Genomic DNA, 26386 nt, shown 5'->3' on the forward strand with positions numbered 1-26386 from the left:
GCAAGAATGACAGTTGCTCAATTCAAGAAGCAAACCTCCTTCATCATTCACTATCATCTGAGAGGAAAAAGCTCCACAGTGAGCCTTGCCAAGAGGAAATTACAATAATCGAGCCTCATGGTCACAAGATCACACACTACTGTTGTGAATCAGTCACTAGGTAAATAAGGGTGTAGCCTGCAACTTAGATTCTCACTTGTGAAAAAAACAAAACCCAAAACCCCAAAACCAAACAACCCACACAAAAAAAAAACACCAAAAAAAAATCCACAAGCAAAACATGGTCTTAGCCCTCAAAAGGTACAAAGTCAAGAAAAAAGGATGTGCCAAGTTTGCAGTCTTGTAACAATTGTGGCAGAATGACGCAGGCTCTGCCACTGCAGTAGTGACACAGAGCAGGGAATACAGCCCAGGCAAAGAGCTAAGCCTGCAGCAAATATGTCATGCAAAAGCAGTAACAGAGAAGAGGCTTCATAGATTCACAGAGCCGTTTGGTTGGGAGGGACCTCAAAGATCATCTAGCTCCAACCCCCCTGCCATGGGCAGGGACATCTTCCACTAGACCAGGTTCAAGGCCCTACACACCTCCAGGAAGGGGGCATCCATGACTTCCCTGGGCAACCTGTTTCAGTGTCTCACTACCCTCAATACAAAGAATTTCTTCTTCATATCCAGTCTAATTCTGCCCTCCTCAAGCTTCAATCCATTCCCTCTTGCCCTATCACTACAAGTCCCTTCCCAGCTTTCTTGTAGGTCCCTTTCAGGTACTGGACAGCTGTAGGGGAGCAGAAGTTAGGATGATGTAGAAATGCCAGCTGAACATCAGTTCAGCAAGGTGAAGTCACAAAAACAGTACATTTGCAAAATGATAAAAAATTCATGGCAATAGAGGCTGTAAGTTAAAATGTCTGATGTTGATGTTAAAGCCTTTAAATAGGCAGGTTCTTCAGACTAGCAGAGATAACGTAATAATGAAGCAGTCCAGAAAGATGCCATTCACTGGCCTTAACAGCTGAAACCTGACCAAGCATCTTCTTACCCTTTTTTGTATTTCAGAGATGTGCACCAGAGGAACTGATAAGAGTTCAGCAACATTTTTGCAGCTTAGCTCTTCCTGTTTGCAGAAACAAAATCCTTGTAAAATAATCACTTCTACTGGCCACTGCTCTCGGTTCTGTGTATACAAAGCTCTCATAGGCCCTTGCACTAAGCAAAACTACCTCTAACAACCCAACTTTTATTGTAAGGCCAGTCTTCAACCTTCCCCTAACCTGGACGATGGTGAGTAATAACCCAACTTTGATTGTAAGGCCATTCTTCAACCTTCCCCTAGCCTGGACGATGGTGAGTAACATAGTGAACACCCAAAAACTGGGACTGTATTTTGCCCGACTGGAGGAAGAGAGGATACGATACATTGCATCTATGTAACAGCATGCTGTTTGGAGCACCTCCATGAGGGTGCTGCTGGCCACCTCTAAAGAAGGTGAGTGGGCAATGGAGTGGCAGAGAGAGGAGAGAGCAAAGCCACCTTTGCTCCTGCCCACAGCAAGGGCATGGACTCAGCACAGCAGGGGCTGGAAGGGCAGAATACTTCACCCAGCCAAGCTCTGCCCATCACAGGGAACTCATTTATCTGTCTGACTCTTGCTTCTCTGAGGCAGGGATCAAAAACAAAGGCATGAAGCATTTAGCTTTATTTCTGTTTGCAGAAACGATACAAAGGCATCTCAAAAGTTACTCCCATTCCTGTCTTCCTTCTTTACAGTCAATACATCAGAAGTTGCTTGTTTCAGGAGGGTCCTGTACTTGTGTGTTAAAGTGTCCTGATGTGCAATCTGGGACGCTCCTCTAGTGTCAGAGTGCATCACCGCACTCTGAATTTTTGTGACATACTAAGCTTCTGGCTCTTAACTATGACCTGCATTTATGAAGTAGTAATAACCAGCACACAATTTTCCAACCTGTATTAAACACTCAGATTATTAACCTATTAGACAAATGTTGTCAAAATCCATGCTCACTAATACCTTTGTCTGCACTAAGAGCTCATTGGGCTGTAAAATTTGTACTAAAGACTCCTCTGCAGAGATTAGAGGGTTATACTTCTAAAGGATTGTTCACAGTAGCCCAGATAACATTAAAGAACTTGTTGCAATTGAAATTCATCAGGCCTATTTCCAAATCTCACAGCTCAGCTCCAGAACCACAACTATGATGATCATCACTAAAATACTGTGTCCTGACTCACTCCCTACAAATAAGCTACCCTTATAAAAGCACTCCTTCATCGGAGAAGGATGGCAAAGGAAAAAGCTGATAAGAAATAACTAATACCACACTAATGAAAAGGTGAATTAATTGAAACAACCCACCAAGTGTCCAAGTGTACACAAAGTAATTCAACATGGAAGGATGACTGTTTAGTGCATGGTTGACATCAGAATGGGATGTTAATGCTACATCCAATGACAAATTTGATCATGGATTTTCTGTTGCTTACTGTCAAACATGAAATACTCCTGCATGCCATTTTTGCAAGCAAACCTTACGGAATGATCAGGGAAATCAAAAAATTATACAGCCAGTACCACAAACAGATAATAACACAGAAAAGAGGGTTGATTTTCTTGCTGATAAAACCAGTGAAATAGGAGATAAACTACCCATTGCTGTACCTTCATGACGTCTTTATAGGAGCGAATGGCCTCAACTTCCTCATCGTCGTCATCATCCTCCACTCCTTCATCCAGAGCATCATAGCCTTCATCCCTACTCCCATCTGTTTCTGTGGAATTAGTCATGTGGTCAATAAGCTGCTCCAGCGGAGGACTTAATTCCCGCTCTTCATTGTCCTTCAAACCATAGTCCAGGGCTTTGTATATAATAATCCCCAGCAACTCGATAACCTATACAAGTGAAAAAGAAATATTTATTAATGCCGTTTACATGGATGAAGGTCAGCCCAGAGACACCTGTTTCTGGTGTCTGTATAACAAGCTTAGCACTGAAGAGGGCAATGAACAACAAAATTAAAGAGCAAATTCCACTTCTAATATAGTAGAACTTCAGTAATGCAACACAGAGCATTTAAGAGCCACACACCTACTGCTTTATTATTTCAAAGTGTGAAGCAAAAGTTTGCAATTTAAAAATAAAAATGATTTTCCCTTTTCATTCCAATCTAACAAACCTCAAAATAACATTGCTGTAGATTCGTAAGACTGTATTACACACATATGACTGGTTTAGGTGGAGGCAGGGGTAGACAAAATTAAAGGAAAGACTGAACTAACATGAGATGCTTCCCTCCTCCCACAAATTAATGACATTTGGAAAGTGCCCTTCAGTTTCTGCAGCTCTTCATCGACCTAAGAAGTAGCTGGACACAGCTCTGGACATCCCAGTGTTAGCTCGCTGAGCACTGGGACATCAGCCCACAGGAAGTCATCTGCCTGTGGCACAGCTTGCAGAGGTACACTGAAACTACCTACAACTGGATTTCATAGTAATGATATAGTATCTCCATTTTTCATTGAACTTGAGGCTTCCATTGTGTGCTCTGTCAAGAGCAGAGCAAACAGACAACCTCACAGTGTAAGCTGGCAAAAAAAACCCATGAACAGACCAAAATGCTAAATGCACATTTTCTTTCTTGGCATCAATTATTTTCTTTATGAGTGATATTGAAGCTTCTAGCATTTTAAAGCTGTGAAGATGGCACTTCAAAGTGAGGAGTCTGGAAATGGGTATTAATAGAGAAGGAAGGTAAAACAGGCTTCCCAGAGTAAACCACAAGAAGGTAATGTCACTGCTGGGAGATCCTTGTCTGACAATGGGAGTAGGACTGGAGTTGTTGCATGTAATCTCTGATCTTCCATGTGTGTTGTGACAGCTGGCATGTCACAGAAACAAGCAGGCTCCAGTGTAGGAGTAGTTGGCACTAGAACAACATTAATAACAGGGGCATTCCTAAACACACCAAACCTTGTTATCAAATGCCATTTCCTCTCAGCTGGCTTTCAGTACAACCCTGCTCAACACACTTTTTAATGCACATTTTTTAAAATTCTATTTGGCTGAATAGGACAAACACAGATGGGTTCTTAAAACATTATATTTGACTCCAGGAGCAAAGTAGTTTGGTCTGAGAAGCTGGAGGTTAGCAAAGACTTCAAGTGATATCCTATTAGTTTATTGAAACAGAAAATTTAATGAAGTAGCTGTGGTCTGACAGCTTTACACTTGCATACTTCATTCCTCTGTTGGGATCACTTTACAGCACAAATTCACTTTGCACAAACAAGCAAACATAAAACCCAACAGCCTCTTCCAAATTACTTTCAATACTTTTGGTAACTCTATTCAATATAAATAATTTCCCAATGCTATTCTATTGAAATGTTTTTATATGTACTTGGAAAATAATCTTAAGATCAAGATAAGAAAAGTGATTACACAAATTAATGAAGGAAAACCTCACTTCATTTATAATTTTGGAGAACAATTTCTGACTTGGGAAATGCCAGTGAGACAGAAAAGTGTACCAGGGAAGCATCACTGCCTGCTTGCTCAGTTCTCATACCCTTCCTCAGACTAAAGCATTATATAATTGTAAGATTGGAAGAGACTTTTAAAGGTCATCTAGTAAAATCCCCCTTCCCTGAGCAGGGACATCTTCAACCAGAACAGGTTGCTCAGAACCCCTTTCAACCTTACCTGGAATGTTTCTATGGATGGTACAACCACCACTTCTCTGGGCAAAACTTGGGCCAGTGTTTCACCACCCTCACCATAAAAATAATTTCTCCCTTCTCTCTAGCCTAAATCTCCCGTCTTTCAGCTTAAAATCACCACCCTTTGTCCTCTCACAGCAGGCCCTGCTAGAAACTGTCCCAATCTTTCTTGCAGGCCTCCTTTAAGTACTGAAAGGCTGCAGTAAGGTCTCCCCAAAGCCTTCTCTTCCCCAGGCTAAGCAACCCTAACTCTCTCAGCCTGTCCTCACAGCAGAGGGATTCCAGACCTCAGATAATTTTCCAGCTTCTTCTGGACCTGCTCTAGCAGGTCCATGTCCTTCCTGTGCTGAGGGCTCCAGAGCTGGAGCTGGGCATACTTCTGCCCTCACCCACTTTGTAGACAGAACACTGCACCATATAAACCCTAAAACCAGCTGTAACAGATCAGCCTTTATGTTTACAGCATATCTGGCTTGCTTCTCAGAGAAGGGATTTTGTAGTAACCATCTTCTAGAATATATCTTGTAGAAAATGTGAAAAATGTCACCAAATAAAATATATTCTACTGATAGACATGTGTTTTTCCTGTAACTCTGCTCCTGAACACAACCTCAACACACACCCCTTCACCAACTGAAAGGGAAGAAGGAATACCAACTTCATTTCAATTTGAAGTAGACCCAAATGAAAGTGAAGGATAACTGAATAATGACTTTGATATTTTAAACACCTAGGAGTAAAAAACCATTGTAAGCAACCTCTAACTTTAATGGAAACTAAATTTGAAATAGCTTAGCATCTATAAGGAGGACTGCAATGGCCAAATAGGATGTAAGGAAAATAACGTCTTGTGCCATGCAGTGGTGGCTGCTGAGCACAGCTTCTGCATTTTGCTACACCAACACTTCAAATGAATAGAAGGGGAGGTATAAAGAGCACTCTCTGCCTCCTATTTGGGAAGAGGATTAAGGCATTCAAAAGCACCATGGCTAAAACTGGATGACAGCCGCTGCTTTCTTTGATATATCAGCAGTGGGGCTTTTGCAGTTCAGTAATATGGTTTGTGCATTTTCATATGCTACGAACAGATTCCATAATACATGCAAAGCTGACACAATGCAAAAGGCTGCAATGGCACCAATTCAGACCTGCATTTCAGTCTCTCAGCTCCTTATTTAGAAGCTGTGACTGAAATCTTATTTATTCAGTGACTGTCAGTATCACAAATTCTTTTTGCTGAGTTACAAAGCAGCAAACATCTTAAGTGAGAAACTTTGCTTTGACTTGCAGTGGAACAGCACACTCAGCACTTTCAGTACTAATGGTTTACTGAGGATCTTGTAGAACCACACAAGTGCCATGCAAACATCAAACAAAAGCCACAGAGTCATCAATGCTTCCAAAAAAAGTCACACAAATAAAATTTAAGTCTACATAACTAGAAACAGAACATATAAGTTTAGACAGTCAGCTTAAATGCTTGAGTGCTGTCACTTGGCCTGTAATACAAATCAAATACACACAAGAAAAGGAAAAGCTTTTCACAGGTGAATGGATGAATTGATAAATACGTGGGGGTTTGCACTGGATAATCAAGAACCTATTCTTTTTTTAAGAGCATTAACTACTTACAAAGAGTCACTGCTTCTACACTGCACTGTTTGCTAACTTCCCACAAAATAAATACTTCTGGCACCTAACAGGTGACAAGCACTGGCATAGTTCTCAATTTGATGTGAAAACAGAGGCATAACAGGAAAAAAAAGGGGTAAGAAAGGACTTAGCAAGGCTCTTTTAAAGCAGAATTGTACAGTGACACACCAAAACAACTGCAGGATGCTGAAGTTCAGTGCCAGCACAAACAATAAATATGAAAGAAGTAAGACTGGGGGTGGGGGAAGGAAGTTCTGCGCCTTGAATTTTAGAACTCATTTGTTCCTGATTGCTTGAAATTTTGGCAAAGGGCCTGGTCTTTGCAAATCAGATGTGGCTAAAAAACTTTTAAAAAATAAGCAAGGAAGTCTGCATTATTATGCTTCACACCTTTTCACCAAGTTCTTTTGAAAGTCATGGCTTCAGACCAAACCCAATCCTAACACACCGTCATTTCCCACAGACTGAACTTGTACTCTGTGGTGCTTAAAACATTACCAAGAGGGGAATTTTATTTCACTGTGAGTGCTCTTTCCATTCCTACACCAGTCTGGATTGGTATTACACTGCTCCTCTCTAACAGTTTGTGATAAAGCTGCTGCAGCACTTCAAACACAATGCACAGTGTCCTCATGCTCCTTACACACGCAGCAAAACCCAAACAAGAACTCTTCAGGTTATTTTGGTACACAAACACTGCCTGGAACTTTCCATTCAGTAGACCTTCCTCCCACACTGCCTCTTGGAAAGGGATGCATTATGGTTTTAGGTCTTTTATATGACACCAATTACGCTCTTACAATGAACACTGACAATTTCAGACTCTCAAAAACTCTTCAAATGCACCGCCTTTGTACAGGAATCAAACATGTTTGAGACTTGCAGAAGTCTTGAGTGAAATGGCTGCAAGGGGGGTTAACTTCAGAGAAGAATCCTTTTCCCCCTTCCCTTTAGCATATATATACCTGTGACTCTTCCTGAAGCTTGGATGCAAACAGGCAGAATCTGCATGCCATCCCCCCACTCCCTCCCCCCACAATAGAGCACTGTCTGAGCTTTCATCTCCTTCCTAGGCTTGCCCCCATTTTCAAACAAAGCAACAAAGCCTAAGGGACAGACTTGTACTTCCAGCAGCAAAGGGCTTTTTTTTTTTTTTTCCAGCTCAAATGTCTGTCCCCCTCTGAAGTTCTCCCTTCTTCCAAGAGCCACTCAGGTTTTGTATCCCTAACAAGAAGTCTGAAGATGTTGTAAAGCTCTAGCTCCTAAGGTGAGTCAACTAACTTTTGAGCTTTCCCATTGGGACCTCAGATAGGGCAACCAGTCCCAACAATATTTGCATTACTACTGTGCTGTCCCTTTATGACCTATAGTACATTTATTATTAGAAATTTATACTACTATTAATTTTAAGAGCTCCCATTTCTTAGCAGCTGAACTCCAATACACCTCACAAGCAGAATGACTCTACCTTACAGTAAGAGTGTTGAGAGTCCAGAGCTGGCATTAGCCATGGCACTCCTTAAAGCAGAGCTTCTCTCTGCCACCACCCCTGGAATTAGGCAGCACTTAGTCAATCTGCAAAGACCAACCTGTCTTTGCTGATGCTAAATTAGAAGCTCCACGTCATGCTTCTGGAATCGTAACATGCAGAGTAAACATATCCACAGACAGCCTTGAAGTCAAGAGTCATGTATCTTTGGAGAAGACACATAAACACACACAAGTGTGTGTGCTAAAATTCTGTAATACAGTCCAGAAGACAGGCACATTAACATTTTCTGTAAACCCAACCATTTCTCTCCAGCTAGATGACACAGAGAGAAATGCTCTGGTTTTCATCTCCATTTGTAATTTGTTGTTTGTTCAGTGTCCAATTCTGGAACTGAAAAAGACCAAGCTTTTAGGAAGGGTGAACAAATACTGAGGTTAGGATAAACCAAAGTAAACTTCTGGTTATTTACCTCATCCTTAGATGTTCTACATAACTCATGGAAAAGTATGTCTAAATAGGTTGTTCCAAGAGATGCATTGCATCTCACTGCATAGCTCAGGTACACTTCAGTAGTCTTTACTACAGCATCCCCTGTGAAAACAGGCTGGCATTACCCAGGTCTTAATAGCTGGGGACACTGCTAAATTTAAATATGACCTTCACTAAATTAGAGCAACTTGTAATAGACCATCAAATGAGAACAGTGAAAAAACTTTCAAGTGTATCCAGGCAAGCAGCAAGGATTCATAACACTTCCAGTGAAACAGATGAATCACTCATTTCCAAAGAATACAGACTTAAGATACAGGATTATTTAGCTTCCAGGCAATGTTGGTTTGCACTGAAATGAGGAGATACTGCTTTCTGCAATACAATGAGCCCTGCTACTCAAGGCAAAGCAGAATAAGAATGAAGAAAAAACAAACAAACCAACAAACCCCAAACAAAAAAAACCCTTCACAACAAAACAAAACAACAAACCCACAAGCAAACAAACAAAAAAACACCAACCCAGAGTATATCAGGTCTAATAGAAAATAAATGTGAAAAGACATTAAATACATCCTTTAACAAGATTCAATCTGGTTTTGATACAGTCAGAGTTAGGAAATTTTCTCTGCTGTATTCAGGGCAGACCTTTTTCAAAACAATTTCATAGCCATGCACCTCTGAATGCACTAAGTGGGTAGTGAGACCAACTTACTGAATTCGTTCCACTATTCAGGTATATGTAAAAAAGATTCAGTGGAAGACACAAAACAAGCCTAAATTGTAGAAAAAGAGGATAGTTCGGGGTTTGGCATTTTTTGTTTGCCCCAAAGTGAACATGAATGTATTGAGCTCACTTGCCTCTAATGAAGAAGCAGTAATTCAACTGTAAGTAGATTAAGGCTGAAAATGCAATATACACCCACAACTTATTCAAAAGTTCTGATCATTTTCAACATGTTTTTTGGTTGGTCAAGTTTCACTATAGTCATTATGTAAGGAGAACTAGCATTTACTAGCACAGATGAAAGCAGAATTTATTCCATTGTATCAGTCTCAACCTACATGTTATCTGCTATATTCAAATATTGAAACAAACCCCTCATTTTCTTCTAGTTTTTGTTCATACATTACAATCCCCAAGATTAAGACAAATTGTTACTCTGTTACTAAAGAATTTATCTAATCTGAAGGAATTTCATCAAAGTGACAGGTCATCCTGAAGAGAAAAACTAAATTAAATTCCCCGATTTAACTGTGGAGACTCCAGTTAACAGCTGAAGCTCCAGGAAAAGAATTAGGTGCAATAATTAAGTAAAGCAGATGGTGAAAGTCATTTGAAAGTTCTTCATCAATCATCTGTTCACATCGCTGTTTGAAATCCAGGTCATGTTTTCATGATCCTTCTTAAGTGAGGAACAGAGACAGTGATGACATGAACAATTCTATAGTTGGAATCCATTTGCTTACACAAACAGGCAGAATGGGCATCACCACATTTCCTTACTCTAGGCTTCAAACTACCTCAAAGTTGTCTTGAAATATCCTACCTATTTAGGATTTCAGGCACAGTATCATGTCTGGATTTTTTAAGAAACATTATTTTTATCACAGGCTATAAAGACAAAAGCTTAATTTCAAAGCTGCAAAGATTTTGAATAAAGTACATCAAAATGAAGTTTGTGGAGAACAGGTCTTACAAGGAGTGGCTGAAGGAACTGGACTTGTTTAGCCTCGAGAAGAGGAGGCTGAGGGGAGACCTCATTGCTCTCTACAACTACCTGAAAGGAGGTTGGAGTGAGGTGGGGGTCAGCTTTTTCTCCCTATTATCAGGTGATAGGACAAGAGGAAATGGCCTGAAATGGTGCCAGGGGAGGCTTAGGTTGGAAATTAGGGAAAATTTCTTTACAGAAAGAGTGGTTAGGCACTGGAACAAGAACAGAGTGGCACAGGCTGCCCAGGGAGGTGGCGGAGTCACCACTCCTAGGGGTTCAAGAAACATGTGGACATGACACTTCACAACATGGTTTAATGGCCAAGCTGGTGTCAGGTTGATGGTTAGATTTGATGCTCTTAGAGGTCTTTTCCAACCAAAACAATTCCATGATTCTGTGAAAGCCGTGTAAATGCTACTTCAAGACACAAAATCAGACTACATTGCTTACTTCTGTTCTAGTTCCCATCTCATGTAGACTAAAGCCATAAAACTGCTATTACTGTTCAGAATCATAGAATCATAAAATCATTTGGGTTGGAAAAGACCTTTAAGATCGAGTCCAACCATAACCCAATTACCATAACCACTAAACTGTATCTTGAACACCATGCCTACACATTTCTTGAACAGCTCCAGGGACAGTGATTCCACCACCTCCCTGGGCAGCCTCTTCCAAAGCCTCACCATCCTTTCTGCAAAGAAATTTTTCCTAATATCCAACCCAAACTTTGCCTGGCACAATGCTTCTTACACAGAAAAGGTGATGGGTTTTTTAACAATAGTTTCAATGCAGTATTAATCTGATAAGGCAGCAGATGGTATTATTACAGCAGAACCATTTAATGCTTCACCTATCCAACCAAATCAATTATTATTCTTTTCAGCATGTGTAACCCATCAGCACTGCTGACTTCACTAAATCAAGCCAGGCCTAAACAAAGTTTTGTTTTAATGAAGAAATATAGTTAAACATCTACATAGAGTTTTGTATAGAAATAAAAGGTAGCTGAACTCCATGAGTAAGCCAAGAGAAGAATCAAAGACCATAGCTGACTACCAAAAACACGACCAGGCCACAGAAACTCCAAGAGGGTCAAATTGTGCAAGAGAAAGAAACTGGTGTTTGCCATATCAGCCCTTTATGAGAGTATCAGATTAACTACAGCAAGAGGTTTTGTAGTGAGAGGGAGAAATGACCAGCTCACGGAAAACTGGTGGAGAGGAGAATGAAACTAGTTCAGTAGCTCTGATCCTGTGTATTTGTGCATGACTGGTTTAAATTTGGCTGATTGTTACATATCTGCCATGGTCTGTCAGACAAGCTTTAGAAGAAAGATAATAAAATGCTTACAGTAGCTTTGATTCGGTTCAGTTTATGGTAAGCATTAAGCAATGCAAAAATCAATGCCACTTTTCTTCAAAGTATCTACACAGCTCAACTAATCTACTCCAAAAGTCACTTTGCATTAACTTCTCCATCTTCTCACACATCTCATTTAAAGCACTGCAGCTGCCTGCTACAGGCTTGGTTCCCATTTAACTAATCCAAAAATCAAAGTGAGTTAACACTTGCTGCAATATAAACCATCTCTTCTGTGAGTCAAGAACTTTCTCACACCAATTTTCCCCAAAACTCACTGCCAAAGCCAAGCAAACAAAATACCTGTGCCATGGAAGCAATTATTTCAAATAAAACTTCTTGATTAAAGATTTACATTTGCACATGCATCTTAGAATCTTTCTAGCAGCAGCCCTCCATAGATCTCACAAAACTTAGCCTGGTTTCACCATTTGTCAGAGTTACATGGTGGGCATTTCAAGTGTCTCACAGATGATGGTCTTCACAAGAGACAGATGAAGCACCTGAACGAGTTCAGAGTTGAGAACCTGACAACTCTTCTGGTTAAACTGCAGCTTTCCTAAAATCCATCTTTGATTTCTGAAAAAAACATGTCCTTCTGACTCCCAGCAGGCTTCCCTTATCAGTTAAATGGACTAACTCCAAGACTTCACACTGACACAAAATGATGTCAAGAAACAAGCGCAAACGTAACCACAGAACAGACTCACAGATTGCATCAGGTTGGAAGGGACCCTCAAAGGTCATCTTATCCAACCCTCCTGCAGTCAGCAAGGACACCTCCAACTAGATCAAGCTGCCCAGGGCCACATCGAGCCTGATCTTGAATGTCTCCAGGGATGTGGTCTCAACCACATCCCTGGGCAACCAGTTCCAGTGTTTCACCACTCTCACTGTGAAGAACTGTCCAACCTGATCTGGAATGTTTTCAGGAATGGGGCTTTTACCACCTCTCCAGGAAACCCGAGTCAGTGTTTCACCAACCTCACTGTAAAACATTTCTTCCTTCTCTCTAGTCTAGATCTCCTCTCTTTCAGTTTAAAACCATCATCCCTTGTCCTGTCACAACAGGCCCTGCTAAAAGATTGTCCTCTTCTTACTTTTATGCCACTCTAGGTACTGAAATGCCAACAGTAAGATTTCCTGCTGCCTTCTTTTCTTGAGGCTGAACAACCCTGTAGTGAGTTGAAATTTCCACCCAACGTTAACTTTACCACACCACCTCAGTTGGAAGCAAATGGAAGCAAAACTATCACAAACCCCAACTCTCTCAGACTATCAAGATAACAGAGGGGTTCCAACCATCTGATAATTTTTGTAGCCTCCTCTGGACCTGCTCCTTTCCTGTGCTTGGTGGCTTGTCCAGCTCTCCAACCACCAGCACCCTCAAGTCCTTCTCCACAGGGCTGATCCCAATCCATTCATCCACCAGCTTGTGTTGATAACAAGGACTGCACTGACCCAGATGAAGGACTTCACTCTTGGTCTTCTTGAACCTCATGAAGTTCACATGGGCTTACTTCTCAAGCTTGTCCAGGTCCCTCTGGACATCATCCTGTCCTTCAGGCATGTCAACCACCCAACTTAGCATAGTGTCATCTGCAAAACTGCTGAGATGAAAATTCTTTCTAGTGAAATCCTCTGTCCTGTTCAGTGCATTTTGCACTGCTTGGGAAACTTGAGAGGGTCATAAATTAGGCCTAAAAGATCCAATCCAGTATTCAGTATCACCAAGGTTGGAAGAGACCTCAAAGATCATCGAGTCCAACCTGTCACCACAGACCCCATGACTAGAGTAGGGAGGACAATAGTGCCCACTGCAGGCTTGAACTCACAAGCTTCCCATTAAGGGTCTTATGTGCTACCAACTGAGCCACACTTCCAGCCACTAATCCTGAGTCTCTCCTGTGCTGGGACCTTGTGAATGGATGTGCTAAAGTTAGTTTCTATACAAGCCATTCACTCATCCTCAGCACAAGGCAAAACAAGATATGTGAACATGTATCTGAGGTAACATGGCTGCAAGGGGAAGAAGGAACAACCAGGGCAGAGGGACTGGTCACATCTACAGCAACATTCTAGGTCAGATCTAAAGTGGCCCTAAACAATTAATCCCTGGATCAAGGATTCCCAGCGAGCTCCTCCAAGATTCTGCACTGGCTTGCAAAGAACAGAGCACACAGGAAGTATAAATCCTCTTGGACTTCTGACACATTGAAAACTAGAAGAATACAGCAGTATTATGCCATCTTCTCAGCCACATTAGCATCCTTTAAGTGACAGAATGGGATCCCTACCTGTTAAAAAAATGACAGGGCATTACATTGATACTGCAGCTAGCTTCCTGACTAGGAAAACATACTTTGTAAAATACCAACCACAATTCTGAGTGTATAGCTTCCAGGTAAGTGTTGCCACACCACCTTTAAGTTGGAACATAGTGGCCTAGTCTTAACACACAAAAAACCCAACCACAGCATTCAAATCTTACAACAGTCTCATCTTTACACCCCCCAAACTCCCCAGCAAAATAAGACGAGCTGCCCTTCCTAAACAACAGTGTAAACCAGGCATTACTTCTTCCATCCAGTACTGGAGAGCCAACTTCCCATGCAGAAGGCATATGGGATGAAGGTCCTGTGGTAGTTCCCTAATTATTATTTTCTTGTAAAACCTCACACTGGTCATTTCCTCTCTTCTACAGCAATGTTACCACCTGTTACATGAGGATATTGACCTATTTTCAAAGCTTGGGACGAGAAGTGCTGTGCAAATCTAAATTGTATTCCTGCATGTCATGCTCACAGGCTTAAACACAGCTGAAAGTGCCTCTAATCATCCAGTTTCCCCTATGATTTTTTTCCCCCTACAAACTAGGGGAAGGGAAAAGGAAGACAAGTATATGCCTGAGGCTAATGGTGAGGCTTATCAGCTGGGTGCAATGCAAGGCACAAAACTGCTTTTCTTTGAGAATATAAAGCAAGTGATTTATTTAAATGTAAGTAGCACAGGTAGCCAGAGAAAATAGCTCCTAAAATTCGACTACCAGATTGTTCTAAACTTCAGAGGAAATAAATTCTGACAGCATCGTCCCTTTGTCTTGTTATACCAATGCAATTATACCTACCACTCTAGAGAATTAATGACTTCAAATTTAAGAATCAGGAAAAAAGGCAAGGTCTGAATGATTTTGGATGTTGTGGCTTTAAATTTCAGTCCTTAATTTAATGAATAATCCCAAAGTATTTTTTATATCCTTTAGGAATTTAACATTTTACAAACTTTATCATATCCACACACTCTTCTGGAATATCTTTTGCAACACACACTGCATGCCAATTCATATTATACCTCAAAAAGAAATTGCCTGACAATTTCTAGATCAAACAAAATGAAAAAAAAGGTTGCTTCTGCAGAGACTTCTCTTACAAGTGAAATCATTTTACCTTGAGGAAATAAAAAAGGAGGGTTGCAGGTTTTCTTTGTTTGGGGGGGGGGGTGTTGCTTATTTATTTTTTTTAAGCAATGAAACACTCAGAAGGCTCCTGCTCACTGCAGGGGTGTTGGACCAGATGACCTTTAAAGGTCCCTTCCAGGCCCAAATAGTCTATAATTCTATGATTACAGAGGGAACAATAAATTCTGCTGGACTTCCATAGGAACCACAGCTTTGGAACCACCATTCCTGCCTAGCCAAGAAACAAGTTACTCAAAATTAATCTCTTCAAATTGGAGAGACAACCCTTTGATTCTATCAGAGAACCTTTGTTCCTTGTTCTCTTATTTTGTAGCTCCCCCAATAAAACTGTCATTGTATTACAAATATAAGCCTAGATTTCAACTAAATGAGCACAGTCATCATTGAATTGTAGAAACATAGAATTCTAGGGGTTGGATAGGACCTACAGAGATCATCCAGCCCAATCCTCCTGCAAAGCAAGACCGCTTACTGCAGGTCACACAGGAATGCATCCAGCTGAGTTTTGAAGATGTCTAGAGGAGACTCCACAACCTCTCTGGGCAGCCTGTTCCACTGCTCAGCCACCTTCACAGTTAAAATTTTTTTTCTCATGTTGAAAATGGAATTTCCTGTGATTGAGTTTACATCCACTGCCCCTTGTAGTGGGTATCACTGCAAAGAGAGTGGCTGCATCTTCCTGACAGCCACCCTTCAGAGATTTGTAGACATAGATAAGGTCCCCTCTCAACCTTCTCTTCAGACTAAACAGCCACAGATATCTCAGTCTTTCCTCATAAGAGAAATGCTCCAGTCCCTTAGTCATCCTTGTAGCTCTCCACTGAACTCTCTCCAGTAGTATACTGTCCCTGGGGGACAGTAAACCAGGGAGCCCAGAACTGTACAGGATATTCCCAAGTATAACACTGGCCTTTCTGGCCACCAGGGCACATTGCTGTTTCATGGATAACTTCCTATCAACCAGGACTCCAAGGTCCTTCTCTGTGGAGGTATACTCCAGCAGGTCAACCCCTAACTGGTACTGGTGCATGGTGCTAGTCTTGAAGGAGTTAATGATCTTCAATTAAATTAGTTTCAAGGAGCACCTACTCAACTACTTCCAGGGAATCAAAGGTTCAATGTTTCAAATGCCAGTGAACAATTAATATCTGTGACTTCTAGAGCTCAGAGTTACTGCAGAATTTGGCTTTGATTTCTCCTCATTAACTTTTGCATGGATTATTTTTCTCCTTTGTCCAGCTGTACTGTGCTTCAGAAAGCTGTGTTCTCACAGAAACTGTCAAACAGCCTGCACTCTGCCACTGTTAATGTCAAGGTGAAACCTCACCTAGGAGCAGAGTCTTGTTTAAAGACTGGGATCATGAGTACGTGACGGACAAAGTGCAGTGAAACAATTTCAGAGTACATTGGCTTCAAGGAATAACTATTACTGCTCAAACCAGGGCAGGTGGGTGGGTGTCACACTCACCTCTCCTCTGCTGATATGAAAGTCCTTGTGCCTCAATGTGGTCTTGCCAGATCAGAGAATCGAGTGCTGAAGAAAGTCATGCTTTCTTGACTGCCCAAAACTAAATTCTCTGTGCTACTGTGTGCACTCTCTATGCACGTGCAGATGCACTCTGTCTTACCACACATCAGCTTTGGCTTTAGGCCAAAAGAAAGCACAGCACTGCAGAAACCTCACAGCAATACTTAAAAAATAAGTTGCATTTTAAAAATCAAATACAAGTGTTCACTGTAACATGAAGAGCTAAACTCAGCCTTAGCAAGGAGTGACAGCATGGCTGTTGGCTGTAACTATTTAATATTTTCAGATAAAATGCTTGGTGTAAATATAATCCTCTCTCTGACAATTTGTCCAGGTTTTTACAATACTCTGGCTCCCCTGATCTCCAGTTTTGCCAATGAACATTGCCTTTTTACCAAATACTTGTTTCGGCAGTTAGGAAATGCCAGGAGGTTTTGCTTTTTATAGTTAAAAGAAGAAGAAAAAGAAAAAAAAAAAGAGGTCTGGTTACTTTAAAATTATGAAGATGTTGAGTCAGCAAAAAAGCAAGACAAAGCATAATTCAAATCATAGTATTATTTTAAACTGAGATGTATTGGTAAGGGAAATAGAACATTAAAGAGATTTCAGAGTGGAGCAAAATCACAGAATGGCTTAGGTTGGAAGGGGCCTTAAAGATCATCTACTGCAATCTCCCTGCCACGGGCAGGGATTCCTCTCAGCTAGACTTGGTTGCTCAAGCCTCATCCAATCAGGCCTTGAACACCTCCACACCCTCTCTGGGCACCCTATTCCAGTGTCTCACCACCCTCTTATTCAAGAACTTCTAGTCTGTACCTACTTTCCCCCTCAGCTTAAAACCAAATACAGTGTTTTCTTTTAGATTTTTTTAATACATTTTTTAACCAAATGAAAAGGAAATAAACACCTTAACATTTCTAAGGACCTTTCCATTATACTTAGATGTGTTTTCATGGAGCAACACATGACATTCCAACACAGTCCATGTGCAAAGGAACAAGCAGACTGGAAATGCAACCCCTTCCCTGCTAATTTGCCTTATCTAATTAAGCTAATAAAACCTATTCTACCAGAAGAAATGAAGCTTTTCTCTGTTCTGGAAAGCTCTCTATTTTTAGATGCTCAAACTGAGGTAATTAAAAATATTTATAACAAATTTAAACACATCTCCCAGCTAAAACGTATTCCATGATTTGACCAACCAATGGGACTATGTGTCTGACCTAGAAACTTGTACCAAAAAATTTTCAAGAGAAAAAAATTATTTTTGTTTTTTTCCTTCAGCAGAAGGTAGACCTTGAGCTGCTCATTAGAAAGCTCTGCCTCAGGGATAATCTTCTTCCAGCAAGCAGATGCTCGTGTAAGAACACGATATGAAATATGAAATATTAGGCAGGATAGCCAGCAGCCACCACAGATACAGACAAGTCCTGAGAAATGTTCAGCTGAAGGCAAGACTTAGTATTCTTAGAGTAGATAGACTATTAGCTTACATCTCCCCAGTCATTTGACCACAGCTAATTTTTCTGGACTCATTTATAGCTTCTCCCATCTTATTACAAAACTTTCAGTTAATTTTCTGTTGGAGTATTTTGAGCTTTGCAAAGTTTAAGAAAAAATTCTGGTCATGTGTTAAGTTCACAACAGACCATTTGTCACTGTTTTGTAAGGAACAGCAGCCACTCTGAGAGGAAACTTGAGATGACTATCAGACCTACCAGGTCTGCTTCGAACATTGACCAATTCCGCATTGTTCAATACTGAGGGCCCACATATACCACTCTTGTTCACTCATATTTTGGGGCTACAGCACTAAAAAACTACTGGACCTGTAAAAAAAAAGTTCTCTTTTTCTTCTCTAACTTGCTAATTAAGAAGTTACTGCTCATGAATTGTAAAGGGATAGAAAATACATTCACAGTCCTGCATTCATTGCACACCCTGTGCTGAATGTGGAATGATGTCTCAGCTCACAGTGGGTTGCTAAACTAATGCTTGGATGAAGCATCTACAATCACTAAAATGTACAACAGCACTTCAGTTTTCAAGTAAAATGAACTTTTGTTAACCTTACTATAAGAGATTTTTGACTGATCACATTCCTGTTTGGGGAACTCATGTTACTATTGATGTTAAGAGATCAGGACAGAGGTTTTGAAGTGAACCTGCCCACCATCTCTCTCTGAGCTTTTGGGTTGCATCATGGCATGCTGTGCAAAATGGGGCTCCTTTGGGACACAGAAAAAAGGAAGATGAAATCCAGGAAGCACACCTAACATACTCACTTTGTGGATGGCACACTCAGAAAAAAAATTCTAATCTGCAATAAAGCAACTGGGACATGTATTCCATGGACACCAGGTCCTCTACAGTCTTGCAACATTGCATTTGTTTATGCAACAGATTGAGACTGAAATACCATAAATAACTTCAATGCAAGGCTAAAGAACAACTGGAAAGTTGCAAAATAACCCCAAAACTATTAAGCCAGCACAGAAAGAATAACAATAGCCAGTATCTAGGCCAAAATTTGGTAATACAAGCCCTGTGGCTTTAGTGGGGCAGCTCAGATGAAGCCTTTTTTCTGATAAATGGAAGTTTATGGTGGGATACTTTGGGCAGCACTTACACACCCTGTGTTGAGCACCTAGCAGCATCCACTGGAATTCCTTCCCCTATCATTGTGGCTGGATATGCTGTTGGCAGGGGAGACAGTTTAATACCTTTATTATCACAGATCCATAGAATAGTAGGTAGGAAGGCACCCCAAGGATCATCTGGTCCAATTTTTCTTGGGAAAAGCACAGTCTAAACAAAATGGCCCAGCACCCTGTCCAGTGTTGGGGACTCCTGGAAAGATCATTCCAATGGTTGATTGTCTTTACTGTCAAAGACCCTCATCTTTTCCACATGACTCCTGGTAGATAGGGAGTTTCTCACCTCAGGTCCACATTCAATGGGACTACTACATCAATTCATCATTTATGGATGAATTAAGGTTATAATTACATGCTAGACATGTCCAATGTTCTGTGAACTATTATAGCACATGATTTCTGATCTCCCAAGTCACACCTTTCCTGTGCAGGATTCTTGTCACCTACGTAGTATCTAGCATGCAAATCAGGGGTCTCCTCTCTGCTGAGTCCCCACTTGCTGAGCAGAAAAACAAGATGGGAGTGATGTGAGAGAGGAAATTCACCATGACCCAGTCACTCCTAAAACCAGAAGGTGGTTACATTTTCCAGTACCTAAAACACTCACCAATTAAGGCCCTTTTTCCAAGCCTTTTTTTTTACCCTAAGGTTAAATCCCCTAACACTTTTCAATCAGGAACTGGGAGAACAGCAGCTTCTCAAGGAAAATCAGAGATTGCAATCTAAATTCTCAAAAAGGTGAGAAACATTTCCTTTGCCAAACAAAATCATGATATTCATAACCTTAAAAAGGCAGGAAAGGTGCTATATGGAAACAGCTACTATCAAGAAATTACATGCTTGATTAAAAGACATAGTGGAACCAAAACATAGACCCACCAAAAAGTTCCTCAGGGTAGAAAAGGTGGCTTTCAAACATTAATAAGCACTTGCTTCATGACAACAAACATTATCAGATTACTTTGGACACAATGTAATCTCATCTCACAGCAGCTGATAAACTCCCTCTGCTCTTCCGAAGTCCTGTTCTTTATACCACAGACTTTGCAACAGGTTAAAAATCCCATACAGACAAGTCCCTCACATTTTTAGCCACACAGCCCTCCCCTGGGATGACTTGGTCCCTACAGGAAATTCCTGTATTTCAAAGGAAATGCTCAGAGGTGTGAAATCTCAGGAAACTGCAAATGTGGTGGCATCACAAAGGGGAATGAGGGCTCAGACCCGGGGTGGGAAAAAGAAGGAGAACTGCAAGAAACGGCGTGCTGAAGAGTAACTTACACCTTACCCAACCATTCACACACATGAAACTGCACTGCTGAATTTCTGTGGGAAAAGAAGGAATAAAAAAGCCAAGAGAAAACTGATAACCTGTGTGAAATGCACCTGAAAATACTCATTAATTGTGATCGCTCTAATGCATGTGGTCCCTAAAATGCATGGCACTGGAAACAGAGGTGGATGAAGTGCTCTAAGCTGCTTCACCATACGGATCTTTACCAGAGATCCCTCTCAAATGAGCATTTATTCCAAGGAGGAGATAACTTCTGGGCAGATCAGTGTTTGTCCAACATCACCTTGAACAGTTTGCCAGGCTGGAGCTACACTACAAGAGGCTACAAAGGACTCTAATGAGGACTTGACTCACAAAGCAGCATTGATGCACAAACCCACTTTACAAGTAGTTATTGTACGTATTTCACAATGCCCAGCCTGTGTGATGCAATCTCAGGTGGTCTACACCTGTTCTGCAGGGCTTTGGGCTGTCAAGGTCAGATATCTTGAGCTGGTTGTAACTTGAACTCTGGTGGAGTTCAGATAAAGGCAGTTAAAGAGAGAAGAGAAAGCTTTCGTGTCCCCTGAGTATCCTATTCCAACAAAGAGCAACGGGAAACAGAAAGTTTGTGTTGTAACACAGGCTTGGCTCTGTCTTTTTTCCTTCCCTCTCCTGGTTCCTGAACCCACAGGCATTGTTGGATCTCTAATTTTAGTTTCACTCAGCAGGTATCTTTTTCATAGCTTCTCCAAGCAAAATGAAATAATAAAGGGGGACTTCTTAAAATTTTAAGAGGCAGAAGAGAATTTGCTGAATCTCTTGCTCCTACCGTTAATTATGCACACGAAACAGACTGAATTACAACCAGCCAAATAGAACATTTGTAGTCTATGCCTTTGGCATAGCGTGAACCATACAAAGGGCAACCAAGCAACCTTCTGTGAGACACCTTCAATAATTTCAATAATTTTATTTTAAGACCAGGATCCAGCAAGGACATTTATACTAAATGACATATCATGAAGGATAAGCTTTAAACCATATTACATTTTGAGACAGTAGAATGCCTCATCATGATACATGAAAGTCTCATTATGTGAGCACAAGTAGTTTCCTGTTGTGATTGAATGGACAATGCTCCTTTTGCTCTTTCCCAGCTCTCACATGCAGCAGTTCATAGGTTTTATTTTATTAAAGCAAGGAGTAAGAAAAGGAGGTGGGAGAGCTAACAAAAATTAACTATGTCAAAGCATTGTTATCAAGACTAACCCAGAACGTAAGCAGAATATGAGGCTGCTATCTTTCACATGGACTGGTTTATCCTTGCAGAATGAAAGCGGTCTCCCTGATACTTCTGAACAGAAAGACTTCAAAAGGTTGTGGCCTGTCTCTGTTCCACCTCCAAGATCCTCAATCCATCCTTCACCCAGTTATCTCTACATTGTGCTGAGCTTGGTAAACCTTTAACAGGCAAAACTTTAGTCCCAGTGATTGGAAGGTTGTCATAAAACATACAGGAGTACTCATGGCTTTGGTTTCAGGAATGATTTTCCTTCCATTTAGTCACATGAGACCTTTAGAAAGACTCACAAGATCTGCCACAGAGCAGAGGCACTGAACCACCAGAACTGAACTGCAAATCAGTAAAAGCTGTGCTCTCCATGCTTCTAATGCTGTATAGCATGAAGTACTGTCAGAGTTGGGTATTCAGAATGGAGCACCAAAAATTGTATTATCTGTACGGCAAAATGAAAACCTATCATGACATTTGTAAAACCTTTTGAAATTACAGCAGTTTACATAATGGTGAAGTACATGGCAGAGTCAACCCTTCTTTGAAAACTAAACTGAATGTTGCAAGTATAACCCGGGATGACTGCTAAAAACCTGTGGAAAACCAGTGAGATGATGCAAACATGGAAAGGAACCAAACTGCTCTTGCAAGGCCACCACCAATTATGGTCATTCTGAGCTTGTTAACTCCTGAATTTACAACCTCAGTAAGTTTTCCCTTTTTAAAATATAGAATCATTAAGGCTGGAAAAGACCTTCAGGATCATTGAGTTTCAACACTTACCGAAAGCAGTCAAGTCCACCACTAAATCAGGTCCCTCAGCACTACATCTACATGGGTTTTGTATACTTCCAGGGATGGTGATTCTAGCACTTCCCTGACCAACCTGTTCCAGGGTTTAACCACTCTTTTAGTGAAGAAATTTTTTCCTAATATCCAACCTAAACTTACCCTGGTCCAACTTGAAGCTGTTTCCTCTCATCCTGTCACTTATGAACTGGAAAAGAGACTGACTCCCACCTCACTACAACCTCCTTTCTGGTAGTTGCAGAGAGCGAGAAGGTCTCCCCTTACCCTCCTTCCTTCAGGCTGAACAACTCCAGTTCCCTCAGCTGCTCCTCATAAGATCTGTTCTCCAGACCCTTCAACCAGCTTCACTGCCCTTCCTTAGATACACTCCAGCAACTCAGTGCCCCTGTTGTACTGGGAGGCCCAAAAGTGAATCCAGTATTCAAGGTGTGGCCTCACCAGTGCTGAGTACAGGGAGACAATCACTTCCCTACTCCTGTTTGTTACACTATTGCTGATACAGGCCAGGATGCTGTTTGCCTTCTTGGCCACCTAGGCCACACTGGCTCATGTTCATGTGGCTGTCATCCAGGTCGTTTTTTGCCAGGCATCTTTCCAGCCACTCTGCCCCAAGCCTGGAGTGTTGCACAGGGTTGTTGTGACACTACTGCAGGACCTGGCACTTGGCCTTGTTTAACCTCATACAACTCGTTTCAGCCCATTGATCCTGCCTGTCCAGCTTCCTTGTAGAGCCTTCCTACCCTCACCCCTTCCATTGCACTTGGAGCTGTCTGTAACATGCATGTGTGTAAGAAGCAATATCACACAGAGAACTTCCTTCAAAACAACCTTGTAAAACCAGTCTGAGCACAGCCCCCTTTTACTACGCTTGGACACGTGTGCAGGTATGGTACACACACGCTCATGTGCAGATACACACACAGAAACACTATCACCCACTGCAGTAAATGATTCTCCCATCTACCCCTGCTACAGCTTTGAAGCTAAGCTGCTTATGAGTTCAACCTGCTCTGTTTATTCTGGAAGCTTATCAGAAGCAGCAATTTTACACCACAACTGTCAGAGGAGTAATTGCTTTAAAAAAGCAAACAGAATCAAAAAAAAGCTTTGCCTTTTTCTGAAGACCATAAAATGTTCAACCCTCTGTCTTGCGCCTCAGCATTTCACAAAGCAGAGACCAAACCTGTACTTCAGTAGCTTTACTCCTGTGGAAGAAGCTGCTGCAGAGAAGCCAGGCAGTCTTTGAGATAAGGCTGTCTGAGCCCATTTAGGGCTTTGAACCTAAGCAGCCAGATTTAGAGCCGCACCCAAGATGCGAATGGCAGCTTGGAGTAATGCAGGATGCAGGCACAGCACTAAGTGCTCTCACCAGTTAGCTCCACAGCGTAAAACTGGCATTTGTTCCCTTCCTGCGGCCTCTTAGTCATCCAATAGTGACCCACTGATATCATAATTGTCCTTCACAAGCCAACTATTAACTACAGCCAAAGAGGCAGTCAAGAGGAAAGGTGTTCAGAGTCCCATTAGCAAAAGCTATCAGTCGTTAACCATCACCATTTATTAGCAGCTTGCTTTACATTAAAACTAATAACTTAGAGAAATTATGCAAGCTTTTCTTAACTACCACCTGCTAGCACCATCTACAAATTTGAAGCACTAGGTGAGTTCGTCAGAGCTTGTGAATATCAGCTTATGGGGTTTTAATGCTTAATATTAGCAAGTCTTGTTTAAAAGCATTTTACAGCACGGTAAAGGGCAAGGATACGTTGAATGTGCAGAGGTTCCACTTATGAAATGTGACTTGAAGAGGTATTATGTGAAATTAATTGAGAAAATAATAATCTAGAACACAGTAATTCAGTAATTACCTTTTCAAAATGAAACCCTCAGCTAATTCACTGCTATCACCCAGAATTAGGGAGTTCATAGTTATTATCTCAAATACATTGCTGTTCTTGATGGTACTTTTAGTTTTGGTTAGTTGAAGTTTTTTTTTAAAGGAAACTTTTTAACAGATGAACCTTTACAATCCCATTGCTCTTTCAAATTAATGATACCATACAGGGAACAAAAGAGCAATTATTTCTAAACATTCAACAGTCTCAAAGATTTTTAAATCAGCTCTTAGTAAGATCATGGATGAACATGTGAGCATCCACACATCTTCAAAGATGTATGAGGATAAAGATAAATATTTCAGTCAATACAAGCATTACCATTAAGCTGGAAAGAGAGATATCTGACATGACAGAATGGCTTCACTTTTTTTTTTTGCACATGCTTTTACTCTACTTAGTCACTTCAAAGTATTCTGTAGGATTACAGAGTACAGCATTAACCAGGTTGGAAAAGACCTTCAAGATCATCGAGTCCAACTTATCACCCAACACCATCTAATCAACTAAATCATGGCACCAAGTGCCCCATCCAGTCTCTTTTCAAACACCTCCAGTGATGGTAACTCCACCACCACCCTGGGCTGCCCATTCCAGTGGCAAATCACTCTTTCTATGAAGAACCTCTTCCTAACATGCAGCCTAAACTTCCCCTGCACAGCTTGAGACCATGTCCTCTTGTTCTGTCACAGGTTGCCTGGGAGAAGAGACTGACCCCCACCTGGTTACAACGTCCCTTCAGGTAGTTGCAGACAGCAATAAAGTCTCCCCTGAGCCTCCTTTTCTCCAAGCTAAACCACCCCAGCTCACTCAGCCTCTCCTCATAGGGCTTGTGGTTCAAACCCCTCCCCAGCTTTGTTGCCCTTCTCTGGACACATTCCAGCAAGTCAACATCTTTCTTGAACTGAGAGGCCCAGAACTGGACACAGTACTCAAGGTGTGGCCTGACCAATGCTGAGTACAGGGGCACAATGATTTCCCTGCTCCTGCTGGCCACACTGTTCCTAATACAGGTCAGGATGCCCTTGTCCTTCTTGGCCACCTGCGCACACTGCTGCCTCATGTTCAGCCTACTGTCAAGCAGTACCCCCAGGTTCCTCTATGGAGGGTCCCTTCTTTAGAGACAGACTGAGAGAGTTGGGCCTGTTCAGTCTGGAGAGAAGGTGGCTCCAAGAAAACCTTATTGTGGCCTTCCAGTATCTGAAAGGGACCTATAAGAAAGCTGGTGATGGACTTTTTAGGGTGGTGGTTAGTGATAGGACTAGGAGGAATAGAGCAAAAGTAGAAGTGGGTAGATTCAGACTGGATGTTAGGAAGTTCTTCACCATGAGGGTGGTGAGACACTGGAACAGGTTGCCCAGGGAGGTGGTAGAAGTCCCATCCCTGGAGGTTTTTAAGGCCAGGCTGGATGTGGATCTCAGCAACCTATCCAGTGTAAGGCATCCCTACCCGTGGCAGTGGGGTTGGAACTAGATGATCCTTGAGGTCCCTTCCAGCCCTGACAATTCTGTGATTCCATGTCAACACAGTTTCAAACACTTTTGCCAGCAACTGCTGAAAAAAAATTTTTTAAAAGTCAAGGATGATTCCCCTGTTCAATTATTAATTAAGCCTGTTCAATTCTGGTCTCTTGTCAGTATATTTTGTGAGACTGGAGTGTATGATAGTAGGAGAAAAGAACTTTGGAAAGATATGCAAATATTCTGCCTAATGAAGAAAATAATCTGAATATTAATGTCACAAGTAGGCAGAATAGATAGAACCAGTGAGGATTTCCTGGTGGCTTCTAATTAGAGAGCTTGTTGGTAAACATACTATCAGCACAACTAGGAATTTTGCTCTGTGCCTGCAAGGGTAGAAAGGTCAAGAGCACAAAGCTCCTTTTTTTATGAGCAGGAAGAAAAGAAGGTCAAAGAAAACGTCACAAAAGGATCTTTTTCTTCTCTCCTTGCTTTCAAAAAAATAAGGGACTGGAGAAAATCTTGGTTAACTTTTCATCCA

At 41.4% G+C, this 26386-nt stretch overlaps 1 protein-coding gene across 5 annotated transcripts in view; it reads right to left on the bottom strand.

The window, feature by feature from the left end:
* Nucleotides 1–26386, bottom strand: part of SPIRE1 (spire type actin nucleation factor 1) — a 142157-nt gene that overhangs the window by 73050 nt on the left and 42721 nt on the right. For all 5 annotated transcript variants that reach the window (XM_054164237.1, XM_054164236.1, XM_054164238.1 and 2 more), the window contains exon 2: nt 2679–2909. In XM_054164237.1, coding sequence (XP_054020212.1) covers nt 2679–2909 — 231 coding nt within the window. The remainder of the gene's footprint in view (nt 1–2678; nt 2910–26386) is intronic.

This window comes from Dryobates pubescens, chromosome 9, assembly GCF_014839835.1.
Source record: "Dryobates pubescens isolate bDryPub1 chromosome 9, bDryPub1.pri, whole genome shotgun sequence".
Lineage (NCBI taxonomy): Eukaryota > Metazoa > Chordata > Aves > Piciformes > Picidae > Dryobates > Dryobates pubescens.